At 41.1% G+C, this 16,019-nt stretch overlaps 1 protein-coding gene across 1 annotated transcript in view; it reads right to left on the bottom strand.

Moving 5' to 3' along the window:
• LOC132901726 (calponin-3-like) overlaps positions 1–16,019 on the bottom strand; it is a 32,215-nt gene that overhangs the window by 3,567 nt on the left and 12,629 nt on the right. The window contains exons 2-4 of the mRNA XM_060944303.1: positions 2,832–2,953; positions 1,081–1,147; positions 797–934 (exon numbers count right to left, since the gene is read on the bottom strand). Coding sequence (XP_060800286.1) covers positions 797–934; positions 1,081–1,147; positions 2,832–2,953 — 327 coding nt within the window. The remainder of the gene's footprint in view (positions 1–796; positions 935–1,080; positions 1,148–2,831; positions 2,954–16,019) is intronic.

Here is a 16,019-nt window from a genome sequence, read left to right as displayed (position 1 = left end):
GGCCATGCTCACTGCGTGTGACGTCGTCGTATCCTGCAATGCGCATGCGGAACACTTTTAGGTCACTTTTCGTTCATACTGAGGATCACATACAAGTCGCATGTGTGTGTTAATGTGAATGACCTCACACACAAAAAATAAAAAAATAAAAAATAATCGGATTTCACCAAAAAAATTGGAATTGAGCATTAAGCCTTGCAGTGTGAACGTAGTGATAGAGTCTTCAAAGTAGCCAGCATTTACCTTGATACTTTATACACTATTGGCATTATCTTAACCAGCTTCATGAGGTAGTCACCCAGAAAGCTTTTCAATTAACAGCTGCCTCGTCAAAAGTTGGTGCAACTTCTTGCCTTCTTAATGCATTTGAGAATAAACAGTAAATAGCCCTATTCCATAACTATAGTAATGCATATGTCAAGAACTGCTCAATGAAGTAAAGAGAAACATTAAAATGTCTTTTAAAAAAATTGAATTCGAAGGTGTCCTGTGTCACGTGACCTACTAATGATTGATAAGCAGCCACAATTAATTACTTCAAAACACCATAAAACATTAACAGCCACGTGTCCAGAAATCCAATCTGAGTAGTACACAAGGGTGAGCCTATTAAGTTCAAAACACTTTAGGCATTTTTCTAACTGAATAACTAACCTACGACACCAACAGTGAAAGACCTTTTGTACTGCGATGCCATTTAAGGTCATGGTCTTTGAAAATGAAATGAAGTAACTGGATACCATAATGCATCTTAAACCACAATATTGTGAATTTCCACCAGGAGTGAAAGTCTCACCATGCCAGCCAGGGCAAGCAGTGTTGTCTGGACCTGCGTCATGTTCCCGTTCTCAAACAGGTCATTCGCTTCAAATATGTCATTTGGCTTCAGGCCATATGCAAGAATGGCTTTGATGAAGTTGCCCAGGTTCTCCAGCTATGTTAACAACAAAAAAGGGGATTTGGTGCCTTGGCTTTAGCATGCAAAAGCTGTTCTGGTACAAGATTCACTTTGCAGTCAAGCTTAAGTTGTTGTGCAAATAAATAAAATGACACTTTCCTAGCAAGTCAGAAATACCTCACCTTATGCCAGTTGAGTTTGGAGTTGTTAATTTTCTTTATAGAGCCAGGCTGGAGTTTGTTGATCAGCCTGTAAATAATGAACACAGTAGGTCATTCATTCACTTAGTCAACCATCAGGAACTACTTTATCCTGGTCAGGGTCAGAGTGGCTCTGGAATCTATCCCAGGAGCACTGGGCACAAAGTGGGAATTAAGCTTTTTTTTAAAAACATGGTGTGCCAATATCAGACAGCACCATGCAGACACATTCACACCAGAGCTCCCTGCGCACAAAGTGAAATGCCATCGTTAAGAGAACGTCGTAATGAATCAACCTGATTTTTGAAGGCTTTTGCGACCACAGGACGTCTAGTGTACCACCACAGGGAACCCAAATCGTAACTGCAAGGCAACATCTCGAACACGACCACCAGACAAAATTTGTAGCTTTATTTACCTTTAGATGGGTTTTTAATCCACCTTTTTTTTATTTAGCTTACTTTTTAATAAATTACATGGGATTTACCAACATTTTACAGATCGTGATGAATCTCATAGCAGGCAACACATCTTTGCATTGTATGCTTTTTTTTTTTTTACACCTGAACAATTTCTTACTCTGCACATTTGTGTAAACAATTATAGTAGTTCCCACAATTGTGACCACCCTTCCTTTGTTTTAGATAATCTAAACCTGTGAATTGATCTTGATTCATTCTTGTGTCTGATAATATACATGGTAACTATATAGTAAAGTGAAGGTGCTGGTTCACTGCTGTCCACCAGGCACCCAGCAGAGTTACACCATAAACATTGCAGTGTTTCTGGCATGTGGTACGCTGTGTCAAAGAAAAATCTATTCATAACTGATGTGGATCGCATATTGAGATGACGGTCAACAATGCAGCAATTTATTGATGTGAAATACACTACACAAGTCGATGATTCATATACTTTTTCACCCTTGCAAATATTTTGCTTATTACACATCAGGAGCACCACTTTTAGGCGGTGCCTAAATATACATTACTGAGGGGTAATTTGGGGTAGCCAATTGACATGGCAGTAGGTTTTTTTTTTTCCCCCCTTGGTGGGGCAGGGGACACCAGAGAACCTGGAGGAAACCCACATGTACTTGAGCCAGGAACCCCGTCACTCTGAAGCAGCAATGCCCAAACACTAATTCACATTTGTTTTAGAAGTGTGCGCTGAAGCATTTTGATTAAAACAATGGTGACCGCTGAAAAGGAAGTTGGGAATTTTGTGCCCCATGCTCAAAGTAAAGGGTACAAAATAAACCACACTAAAAGGCTTGAAATGCTCAGAATTACAACAGGCTCCCGAGTGGCGCAAATGTTATCAGGAGACTGACGTCAAATCCCCATGATGCCACAGCTATCTGAGACAGAACAGTGAGTCACACTAGCCAATCACAGGCATCTGTTAGCTTGTCTACAGAATAGGCCAATTAGCACTAGGACACTACATAAGCAGCAGTTCGGAAAGAAACCAAGTTGAAAGTTTCCCAGAAGAAAATGGAGAAAGTAAACTGGGCAAAACGTTTCCTGTTAAACACTTCTATTCTAATGAAAAATGTCCACTTTGGGACTTTGTTAGCCTTCACTTTTGATCAACTCCAAGTATAATGAAAACACGCAAGGCTACCCAAATGACCGTCTTCACAAGTGTTGGTAGAATGGGGGAAGGGGAAAATTTAATTCATGCAAACCAGTGCTGAGACAGTTAGTCAAATGACATTAGTAACACCTTACTCGCAAAGGATGACACCGTCCTTCAGCCCCAACTGGAAGTTCTCTCCAATCGGCATCCCGGTGACCTCCTCAATCCAGTAGCGTAGCTCCTCCTCCTTCTGTAGGTCATACTTCTGAGCAATCTGAGAAAGGAAGAATATAACCAGAACGTCAGTATACAGATAGACTCTGCAATTTATTGGAACCTCTATACAGAGCTGTAAGATGTGGGTTAATTTTCCCTCGGACAACTTAGGCGGGGATTTACGGTAAACCTGGGGGGGGGGGGGGGGGGGGGGGGGGCGGGCTGGGATAGTGTACATTTGGCATTTTCATAAGGGGTTCTCCAGTTTTGAGACTTTGACAGTCAAAGGTAAAATTGCGACCAACTTTTCAGGCACAGAGAAGTCTTCAGCATAGAGCCTTCACTTTTGTGGTTTCTTGGTAACATGATGGGCTGCCTTATCTTGTCATTGGTTTTAAAAGAGAGGGGAGGAAAATGCATCTCGTGAGGAAGTTACTTTATTAGCTGCTATAACCTTAATGATAAGAAGACATTTTATTTTGTGGCTGTTGCATGACATGAAATGGCTACAAACTGGCAGTCAGCTATGATAAAACGCTTCAAGAAGTGCTTATTAGAAAATGGTTGACTTCTGGGTGGCAACAATAATTCTGCTTCATATCAGGTTATTCCTTACTTCCGTTTCTTCAACTTATGTTCATCAAAGACAGACCAGCACACGAATATCCGCAAGAGGCAAGTTTAACTGTGTGCATATGGGGTGGGGGGGAGATTGTAAGCTGCTTGAGAACACTCCACTGACAGCTTTCTGGTCTCCTAGCATTTAATCAAATGGTGTTCATTACATCCAGGAAAAACAAAGACTCAAATGTTGTACAATGTGTCATGTTCTACTGGACATCTGCATCTGATGAAGTTGCAAAACTGAAAATACCACATTTATACCCTGTCCACACTAGGGATTTTGTACCGATACGATACTACACTACTTTCGTACCACAACACCTGTCCACACTAGCAACTATACCGGTATAACTATTGGTACGAAACCCACAAAGGTATGGGTTTCGTACTGGTACAGTATCACTTCGCTGTAATGTGGACAGATGAAGCAGTTCTGTATCAATACAAATATAATGCGCAATGAACCATTCCTACTTCTTCCGGGCTATTCATACAATACAATACGCACGTGCTTTCCAGCTGTAAATAAAACGTCAAAATGGCTCAAAACGACCGTGGAGCTACATGGAGCAAAGTTGTGTTTGTTGAAGCTTTGGGGAGACGAGCGATGCCAGGAACAGTTGGAACAGGAGATTAGTTTTCTTTGTTTCTTTCTCAACTGCCTCGCACGTTTTATATGATTCGACTGAATAAATGACCACCAGAAATACAGACTGTACATTGACAACAAAGCACACACATTGTTTCATCCGCCATATTCTCGGAAGGAAGTTACTTGGTAACCATGGAAACGTTTCGCGCATGCGCATTTCAACTACCGTGAAAGAAAACCACAAACATTTCTCGGTAGTGTGGACAGATGCACTAAACTGTACCGGTATACTTTGTATCAATACAGTTACACCACTTTCGTACCGGTATATATGTGAACACAGCTTTAAACAAATTCACACAGGTCAATGGACAGGAATTCTGTGAAAGCCAGCCATAGCATCTCTTAAATATTTGTATCTGCATACAAGCCTTGTGTGAAAATAAGGATCATCTCTCCCCCTCCCCATGATTGAGGGCCAAACGTATTCATTGTGAAAATCCATTGGGGAGGGGTGTCAGATCCCGTTTTTCTAATCCTAGACCATCTCAGCCCTCAAAGAACACTCATGGTCTCTGAAGTTATGCTACTGGAGATCAGATCAGGGAAATGTTTTGCCTCTTCACCCCAGCCATGTTTGTGGAGGCTCAGTGCCAAGCACCGCGCTCCATACAGGAAATTGCATTGAGGGTTGCCCGACCTCTGCCCTGTGGCTTTAGTCAGCTCTGGATGCAATTTCAGCTTCTGAAAAAACAGCATAGGGATAGGGACATGGGAAAATTCTATCCAGATACTTTAACCAACTCATGCCAAGCTTTAAAATATGTATTTTTATCTGAAGTGTGTGTACATGTTAAAGAAACAAGGCCAGTTTACACTTGTATGACCATGTTAACCTCTGCATCACAACAAATGTAAAGTGTAACGTGCAGAGAGCTTAAAACCCTATTAGCGTGTTGTGCAGGTCAAGCAAATGCTCACTGGCTGTGCTGGGAAGACTCAACCCTTCAAATCAAAATGCAGTTAAACCTACTTCCTGAGATTTAGTCCATCAGTATTCTTCATTTCACATTATATCTTAGTTTACATCACCTCTTAATGTATTTGAATACATTTGTATAAAAAAAGGATCCCATTTTAGCAATACTAAAAATATTGCTTTTTATTAGCCCAAAGAATCCAGAATGGACCTCACAAATTAAACACAGCCTAGACATGTGATGCTACAATAGGCAAGTATTGGAGTGGGGACGGCGGCACGGTGGTGTAGTGGTTAGCGCTGTCGCCTCACAGCAAGAAGGTCCGGGTTCGAGCCCTGTGGCTGGCGAGGGCCTTTCTGTGTGGAGTTTGCATGTTCTCCCCGTGGGTTTCCTCCGGGTGCTCCGGTTTCCCCCCCCCCACAGTCCAAAGACATGCAGGTTAGGTTAACTGGTGACTAAATTGACCGCAAGTGTGAATGTGAATGGTTGTCTATGCCCATGTTTACATTAGACCGTATCAGCGGATCATCAGATTAACGTTTTTAAAACAATTAGTGTGCACACAGCAACACCAATACACGATTTGCGTGCACACAGCAATGCCAATACACGGATACGCTCGGCTCCGCAGGCATCCTGCGCTCCAAATCACTCCGCCCTGAACAGCGAGTGCCCTCTGGAGGGTGCGCACTCCGGCCTTGCGCAGCTCACAGAGCACGCGAGTGAAGTGAACAAGCTGCGATTCGGGACTGAGCCGCTGTGTGTGATCCCAGCGCACATCACTTACCACTTGCAAGTGGAAGGATGGCAAGCCTAAAGACAATCATAACTACACAATGGGCAGTATTTGCATCAGTATTTGCAGTATTTTCATACTTTTACACTCTTTAATGAAAGGTGATACAAGGCTTAAGTCCGCGCCGTTTTTCAGCAGTCGCGTCACATGACCAACGCCAGCGAATCAGGAAGGTGGATGTTACAGTGACGTTGTCCAATGAGACGCCAGCTAGAGCTCAGCACAGCGTAACCGCGTATTCTGAATGTTTACACAGCACCGGAGCTGACACGATCTGGATTGAATACGTGGACGCTGGCGGATTCCCGTTTCCCGGCGTTTCCAGGCGGTTTAATGTAAACGGACAGTGCATCCGCGAAGAAAACGAGACAGATACGGTCTAATGTAAACGTAGCCTATGTGTCTGCCCTGTGATGACTTGGCGACTTGTCCAGGGTGTACCCCGCCTTTCGCCTGTAGTCAGCTGGGATAGGCTCCAGCTTGCCTGCGACCCTGTAGAACAGGATAAAGCAGCTAGAGATAATATAATGGAGTGGGGACACCCACATACACCACACTCATACCAGTAACACTGCAACCCCACTATAAAACTTATGAACTTCTGCATATAACGAACCAACTGTGTGTCTCCATGACAAGCAGTCAGAGTCAACCCCCCCCCCACGAGCCACATGCTCCTCTTTCCACCAGAGAAACCATAAACAATCAAGTCTGCAGGTCAAGTTAATACATGTCAACACCATAAAACAAAAAGGCTTAACTAGTGCTCGACACAGAGGTCAAGAGTTAACAAGAACTGTTATCAAAAGGCTCAATAAGAGGACAAAAGTGACTGATACCAAACTTAACACCTAGTTAAAAGCATACCAGTGGTGTTTTATAATCCGAAACCAGCCTTGTGACACAAATGACCTCACTGATTTGGAACACATGAACAAACTGAATGGTAAATGATTTTTTTTTGGGGGGGGGGGGGGGGGGGGGGGGGGAGGAGACAGTGACAACAATATACCAGTAACCTCAGTCATTTCCATAACTGATAAAGAAATCATTGTCTCCATTCATGATCCTTTAACTCAATGAACTGTGATAGTTCTATGCGAAAGTTCGTAAGAGTTCATATAGCAGGGGTTGCAATGCATGCGCTTTAAAAATAATAAAAACCCTAATCAGCTACTTTATGCAGTAGTAATTTAACAATTTGCACACATCAATATAAATCAAGCATGCAACACCATATTGTATAGTCTAGTCTTCAATGCTTACTCGGGTAATATCAGAAGCACAGAGTCATTACAAGGTCAGTTGAGACGGCTATAACAAAACAAGGTAACTGACTCAACCCAAGTCAGCAGCAGTGGTATTACTAAAAAGGACTTCCTTTGCATGCTCAAACACACCAGTCTTTCCAGTAAGCTCAACAAGTCTGTGCTTGAAAAGGCAAATGAAAGAAGTCCTAAATGCAGGATCATGGTGAGCTTAATTCAACAAGCAAGCAAACATTAACATCCATGAAAACATCACCTATATCCAGAGTACGCGACACTGCAGTTACAGCTAGTTAAAGAACATGTGATTTAGAACAAACATGATCAGTTACACAGCTCATTTGCAAGTGATTAACATTGCCACATGACATTTGGTAAGTGTGAGGAAGGAAATTGAACGCATCAACTCCTGTTACAAATCAACAGTAAGCCATCACATAGTTCCATGAGTCATGGTGAGATGTACAACTGTTCTGTAGACTTGTGCTGTACAAAAAAAAAAAAAAAAACCTCCCCTATACCCAGTTATAACCTGAAGATAATTATAACCAAGGATCTCCTTAGTTTCAGTGTCTAGAATTTATGCTGAAATGTTACAAATAGTCAGTAAACAGCAGTTCTGTGAATAAATTCCTACTGATGGAGGAGACTAGCCACTGGTTTGAGTCAACAGTAAGGCTACAGCAAGTCAAAACCATGGCAAACTGAAAAGCATCTCAGAATGCGCAACATATCGAACCTCAAGCTGGATGGGCTACAGCAGAAGACCATGTTGGTTTCCATGCTAATTAGCCAAGAACAGGAATCCATGACTACAGAACAGGTTCATCGAACCTGGACAACCAAGTCACGAAGGGCGAGTTTTTACTTGTAAAATACCTTGGATGATCTTAAAGTGCCACCACCAAGTGTTAGTCTGTCATGTTTTTAAAGCAGATCATTTATTCATTCATTTTTTTTATAACCCAAAAAAAAAAAAAAAAAAACCTACTAAATTGTAATCTCCTAAATGTTTTTGCCATGATATGGCCTCAAGTGCTGACATGGCATTTTAACCCCCCCAAAAAAACCTCGTGGTGTTTAGCCCAGGGCAGCAGAGTAAAAATATGCTCCACTGTCAATGACCATGAAGAATGATGGTTCTTTACCTTTTAATAAAAAGCCACAGGTGAGTTTTGTATGTCCAATCCAACACCCGGCGTATGCTCATGTCCATTTTGAAATGGGGATAATGTCTTTAACAGGGTTAATTTTGTGTGATTTGTTTGATATACGAAAGTGTTTTCCCAACTGAGGAAGAACCCAAGCCAAGGGGTGTAGCTGAGAACCTGGGTCCAATACACCAAACCTACAATCCTATGAGCCATTATACAAAAACATGGGGGGGGGGGGGAGACCCACACAACCACTTCACCTATTGCCACACGCCTTGTGGGAAAGTTGCGCTAGAACAGAAAGGTTAACAAATTAGCCAACTTGCACTTATGTTCTACATAGGCATGTAACAAATCAATCACGGTGCAAATTTGACATTGATGCAATTTTACAAAAAAAAAAAAAAGCACCAGACTGCAAGCTTAGTTTGTGTAGTTCAGACAGCAAAAGGGCACAATAACTGTACCCTGAAGTCTAGCAGGAATGCACACGACTTCACCATAGGCAGATGCATCACAGCTCTAATGCCTGCCAACAGATCTAAATGGAAGAACAATTGTGTACTGACTGTACAAATAGATTTGACAAGAAATCAGCTCTTTACAGTGTTCAAAAGAAAATGGAGGTAGTAGAAAAAAAAAAAAAAAGTGTTCAAAAGTTTGAGATCCATTTGTTAATTTTTAATAAAAGGAAATTTACTTTAGGTAGCCATGATTTTACAAGAGAGTAAACTACTGGTTACCATTTTATTTAACAAGAAATAGTCAAGTTGATAAGAGGAAAATGCTGCATTTTGTTAAATTATGAAAATTTGCTTTTCAAAAAAGGGAATCAAGCTGTGAAGTGAACGAACTAGTTGAATTTTACCACAAAAGCCCTGCCACATTGGATTGATCCCAACAGCATGCATTTTCCTTGATGTTCATAAAGCAAGTGTTTGTGTGTCTCTGGTATGACCAATCTTTCTACTGGTTCAAAAATACCCAAGTTTACAAATCCACAGGTCAAAACACTCATCTAGCGAGTCTGTGCAATAGGGAAAGTAACCATTACCAGAAGCAAATGCAACCTTCATCCCATGCTCTTTCCCCTTCAGCAAATTGGCTTTTCACCAGATAACTTATTTCTATTTGGCTTGACTGCAATTTTAGCTGAAAGTTTAAATTAAAAAAAAAAAAAAACCAACACTTTCCCATTTCACCGATTACCTATACATACTCCAATGCCATGTAGCTTTTTTTTTTTTAAAACCCTGTTAAAGAATGGTCAGCAGTGGACAGAAACTAAAAGGTTGTTCCTCAGAAGTTCACTAACCCAACCTTTGTATAACTGAAGCCATGTTATAACTGGCTGTCCCTCAGCTGTGTCATTGTCAGGCCAGCAGGAAGCAGCACTTCAACAAAAGCAACCCGTTGAGTAAACACGAGGTTTCAACATGACAAGGTGCGAGTAAACACGACAGGGTATTGGCACAGTGTTCACACCCCCACACTCAAGGTCTCCTGGACTGTGGGAGAGGTGATGTGATGAGAGTAAAAGGCAGGGGAGACATTAATCATAGCATTGCACTTCCTGTAATACAGAATGGCCGGGTCTCCAAAGACCCGAGTACTCAGATGTACAAAAAAAAAAAAACAAAAAAACCCACACCTCAGAAGTGAAAGTAGTGAACCCATGCTCACTTCTCTACATGATCTCATTCAACAGCACAGACACAGCAGGCAAAATGCAAAACGATGGACAAAAGGCAAAGTCAACAGCTGTCTCTGGAAAAAGGCACACCTGCATTCCAATATTGTTCAGTACACCGCTGTACACTTCCCCTCAGCATGTCAGCTTATGCTTAGGACAACTGAAATTTGAAACATGGAGTTTGATAAGCGACTGCATGAAAAACAGTAGCTGAAGATGGACAGTTTAACAGTTGTTCAGGCACAAAAGGCACACTATCAGGGATGAGAATGAAAAATATTTTTAAAAAGTTTGAAAAAACCGGGGCAGGGCCGGGGGGGCTAATGATTTTTGGCTTTTTTTTTTTTTTTTTACACCCCAAAACCATTAATTTTATCAGCAAAAATTTGCAATTTGTTTGGAAATAAATTCCCCTTCTTGGTGGACTCCCAGGTGAAAATGATTAATATGGTACAAGAGACTTGTTTTTAATCAATTCACATTTGAGGATTTAAAAAAAGATCAATGCACTTTTTAATATAAACGAGCTCTACAGTATTATATTTCTGCATTTTAGCTATTCATGTCTTTGAATACTCTAATCCTTTAAAATGAAGTGCAAACCAGAAAAAAAGTTCTATCATATAATTCTCTTAAGCTTTCTTCTGATGTTATCATGGTAGCAGGAGGTCTTGCATATTAAGCAGGCAACATTCATCACTTCCCTTTCAACTGCTGTGTACACTAACTAGGTTTTATCTGGACAGGATGTTATGTAATGTAATACAGATACCATATGGTCAATCTGAAGATCGAGATGGTGATTTTGAATTAAAGAACAGGCATGTACAATGGGCATTACATATTGGAAATTTAAAAAAAAACTAAGTTCATCTCGGCCTAAAAAATTTGGGCAGATGCTCCTGCGCGGCACATGCCAGCAATTCCCCCCCCGTCCCCCTATGAAATGAGCAATAAGTAGGAGAGTTATACATGCTATCATACTTAATTTCATCAGAAATAGATAGGATACTATGATTCTCCCCAACATGCTACATTAGATAAGCTAACCCCATTTATAAGAGATACACACTTGTACATGACATGTAATTGATATATATTTTTTGGGGCACGCGCGCTCTCTCTGCCATAACGATCCTGTAGGCTGCACTGACAACTGAAAACTCCAGTCCTCGAGAAGAGATAAAAGCCCACCCACACTGAAAGCTGATTGGCTTATTTTGCTGAGTAACACAATCAAGATGCTCTTTGTCTGGCATACGCTACATGAACAGGCAGTGTTGCCAGATTGGGTGGTTTTAAGTGCATTTTGGCAGGTTTTGAACATATTTTGGGCTGGAAAACGTCAGCAGTATCTGGCAACACTGCACACAGTCTCCCTCACACCCCCTCGCGCGCGCACATTCTAAGATGCGTGATGCAGACCTTAAATGTTGCGCGCGCATGCTCTTGCTCGCTTCTATCAATATGCAGGAGACTCCCGGAACTTCCGGGAGACTTGGGATGTCTGCGTTATAAGGTGACCACAGATCGTTAATCATAACACCCCCCCCCCCCCAAAAAAAAAAAAAAAACTAAACGGATTTACATCAATCTCAAAAACGATCATTTTGGTCTGAAAAAGTCGGAAATCCGCCAATCGGCGGAAAATTCTCATCCCTGCACTACAGTGGTGCTTGAAAGTTTGTGAACCCTTTAGAATTTTCTATATTTCTGCATAAATATGATCTAAAACATGATCAGATTTTCACACAAGTCCTAAAAGTAGATAAAGAGAACCCAGTTAAACAAATGAGACAAAAATATTATACTTGGTCATTTATTTAGTAAGGAAAATGATCCAATATTACATAACTGAATGGCAAAAGTATGTGAACCTCTAGGATTAGCAGTTGTTTTGAAGGTGAAATTTGAGTCAGGTGTTTTCAACCAATGGGATGACAATCAGGTGTGAGTTGGTACCCTGTTTTATTTAAAGAACAGGGATCTATCAAAGTCTGATCTTCACAACACATGTTTGTGGAAGTGTATCATAGCACGAACAAAGGAGATTTCTAAGGACTTCAGAAAAAGCGTTGTTGATGCTTATCAGGCTGGAAAAGGTTACAAAACCATCTCTAAAGAGTTTGGACTCCACCAATCCACAGTCAGACAGATTGTGTACAAATGGAGCAAATTCAAGACCATTGTTACCCTCCCCAGGAGTGGTTGACCAACAAAGATCACTCCAAGAGCAAGGCATGTAATAGTCAGTGAGGTCACAAAGGAACCCAGGGTAACATCTAAGCAACTGAAGGCCTCTCTCACATTGGCTAATGTTAATGTTCATGAGTCCACCATCAGGAGAACACTGAACAACAATGGTGTGCATGGCAGGGTTGCAAGGAGAAAGCCACTGCTCTCCAGAAAGAACATTGCTGCTCGTTTGCAGTTTGCTAAAGATCACATGGACAAGCCAGAAGACTATTGGAAAAATGTTCTGTGGACGGATGAGATCAAAATACAATTTTTGGTTTCAATGAGAAGCGTTATGTTTGGAGAAAGGAAAACACTGCATTCCAGCATAAGAACCTTATCCCATCTGTGAAACATGGTGATGATAGTACCATGGTTTGGGCCCGTTTTGCTGCATCTGGGCCAGGACGACTTGCCATCATTGATGGAACAATTAATTCTGAATTATACCAGCAAATTCTAAAGGAAAATGTCAGGACATCTGTCCATGAACTGAATCTCAAGAGAAGGTGGGTCATGCAGCAAGACGACCCTAAGCACACAAGTCGCTCTACCAAAGAATAGTTAAAGAAGAATAAAGTTAATGTTTTGGAATGGCCAAGTCAAAGTCCTGACCTTAATCCAATCGAAATGTTGTGGAAGGACCTGAAGCGAGCAGTTCATGTGAGGAAACCCACCAACATCCCAGAGTTGAAGCTGTTCTGTACGGAGGAACAGGCTAAAATTCCTCCAAGCCGGTGTGCAGGACTGATCAACAGTTACCGCAAACGTTTAGTTGCAGTTATTGCTGCACAAGGGGGTCACACCAGATACTGAAAGCAAAGGTTCACATACTTTTACCGCTCACAGATATGTAATATTGGATCATTTTCCTCAATAAATAAATGACCAAGTATAATATTTTTGTCTCATTTGTTTAACTGGGTTCTCTTTATCTACTTTTAAGACTTGTGTGAAAATCTGATGTTTTAGGTCATATTTATGCAGAAATATAGAAAATTCTAAAGGGTTCACAAACTTTCAAGCACCACTGTATGTCTGAGATTTGATCTGAGCTTTGACTTAAAACGAAAAGGCTAATGTAGCTAACAAAATGACATCAAGCCAACAACTACCAGTTGGCCATCATTCAAACTACACATTAAGACATACTTGTACAAAGAGCATGCTTTAGAGGCTGTCCACATGGCAACGGATTCAGGTGAATCTGATAAAATTATTTTGGCCTGGCGTCCACATGGCACCGGCGTTTTGGGTGCCCCAAAACGATATTTGAGAACAGGTTCCAGAGTGGAAAAATCTGGCAACAGCGCCGTTGCGAAGTCGTCTGGATGAGTAGAACGGATGTGTTTACGACGATGTCACAACCACACGACTAGAACAAGCAGCACTCTCGCTGTTTTGTATGAACCACTGCATTGCATTCACTTTTGTATACAGCTTTTCTTTTAAATAAACAAGTAACCATTTCTTGAATTTCTTTTTTTTTTATTGGATAAGACTGCTTTTCAAAATGTTCACACAAGAAGAAAATTAAGTTATATAAAACTATGCACACTAATAAAACTAATTTGTACACACAGAAGGCATGATTTCCTCGCGTAGTCGCAGCCATCTTGTTGTTGTGGGTTTGTTCCTGTGAGTACTTCACGCCAGGTAGAAGGGGTTTATGCGCATGCGTCCTACTTCTATTGTTCTGGTGTCTCCGATGGGACCGTCTTACAGCGCACGTAGAGGTGTGGCATGTGTTTTGCATCGTTTTCAGCAAGCGTTGCCATATGTACCTGATATTTTACTGTTCCATTGCCCGTGTGGACGCGATTTTTTTTTTTTTTAAATAAAATCTCGTTGCCGTTGTCGTGTGGATGTAGCCTTAGTAGCATATTAGCTTGTTACAGAACCAGATCTGTTCTTTCCATTCTTTCACTCCAGTAATCTAAGCATTTTTACAGATATCAGCCCGATACGGACATCAGACTGCCGCCATCTATAATATTTAGTCATTACATTAAATTCAGAATCCTGTCTTTTGGACAATTCCACCTTCAGATATTGATCTGGTTTGAGGCAAGTGAAGATTGAGATGCTAAACCATGCTATATTAGAGGGTCATAGTGCCAGTGTAAAAATTTCACAAAAGTAAACTTAATCTCAAATATTTAATATTAGTTTTGCCATGTTCAGTTTGGGTACAGTGCCTCCAACATTACTCATGTAATCAGGACATTTTAATTCCGCTAGCTAATAAAGTTGTTAGCAAGCCAACTACAGTCTAGCCGGCAACAAATCCATAAAAGCGTCATGAAACAGAAGCCTGTCACATACCATCATGCACAGTAAAGCTATAATTAGCACAAAATATACACCTCTGCTTTTCTGCATATAACACAGGGGGATATAGACATTGCTCTGTCCATCTGTCTAAACACCGAGTTATCTTCTGGAAACTAAAGACTATTAGGAATTCTCATGAAACCCAACAGTTGTGTAAAGTGTCTAAAAGAATTGTGCCTTTTGACATTTCTGCAATTTTTATCTCCGTTTCCATGGCAACCAATTCAACTTAAGAAAATCTGGAGTGGGGTTTCATGTGGGGAGCATCATTTCCTGATAACCTTCTATGCAGTAGCTTTGCATTTTCTTTACCTACACATTTTTATTCCAAGTTGATCAATTCACTATCCTGCCTTCAGTTCACACCAAAAGGTGCTGGGAGTCGAGCTCAGAGTCGATTCCCCAATTCCAGGCATCGAAAACAGGCAATCCCAAAGCCTTGGAATCAACTCTAGACTCACTCAGCTGAATCAGTTAATCAGGTCAGGGCACACCCATTGTTTATTGGCCTTTATTTTGAGCTTGTTTGGACATTTAATTTGGGTTATGATATGGGGGAAGGACAAACTCTCATGCCAGGACAGGTTATCTGAGAAATGTTCACAATACTGAATTGTACCCAGTTACCCATTATTTAATTACACCTAGATGTTCTGTAGTACAACTAGTGGACTGAAATGCTGGAAAGACAGTTAAAAATCAATATTTTTGGAATTAGCACAAGTTAAAAACTTAAACGGACTAAATAACTGCAATCGTCCATTGCAGCCCTAGGTCAAAAACAGGCACATTGCCAATTAAAAACAATTACTATTATCCTACAATCCATTTGCCCCTACACACTCCTCCACCAGCTGTGAGTGTACTCATGTGATGCAATCAATACCCTTCCAAGCAGAGAAGGAAATTAGGACATTAGCTGAAAACCCAATGAAGTAAATACCGAAAAGCCGATCTACAGTTCCCAGTGATCTCAGCCCGTCATGAAAAAGACGACCATTGACAGACCCACAAAGGAAAAGTGTCCACACACACAGGTCAAAGGTTAACAGCAAGATTCTTTCCAACTTCCGCCTCTCAAGATGCTTGGGCGTTTTGTATCCAACAGTAAGCAAGGGACCAAACATGTCTTTACAGAGGCAGCCATCTGCATCCATACAATAGATCCTGTGTCTCTGGCCTTGATTTTGCTTGTTTGAGGGGGAAGAGGAAAAACTGAGTGCAAATCTGAAGATGGCTCAGAAACCTCCAGGTCTGACAGTCATCATTTTCATCCCACAAGGTGATCAATTTCTCAATCCTAATCAACATGGGGTTTAGTGTGAACATGCTCACAGCTGTGATTCAATTTTCAGGCATGATGAGTCAAGAACCTCAGGTAGAACCTACAATTTCACTCCAACCTGTATCGAAGTAACACTTGGCATACACCATTACACACACCAAGA

Source organism: Neoarius graeffei, chromosome 17, assembly GCF_027579695.1.
Source record: "Neoarius graeffei isolate fNeoGra1 chromosome 17, fNeoGra1.pri, whole genome shotgun sequence".
In the NCBI taxonomy this organism is placed as follows: Eukaryota; Metazoa; Chordata; class Actinopteri; order Siluriformes; family Ariidae; genus Neoarius; species Neoarius graeffei.
The sequence above is the reverse complement of the archived record's forward strand: the minus strand, read 5'-3'. Positions and strand labels throughout refer to the sequence as shown.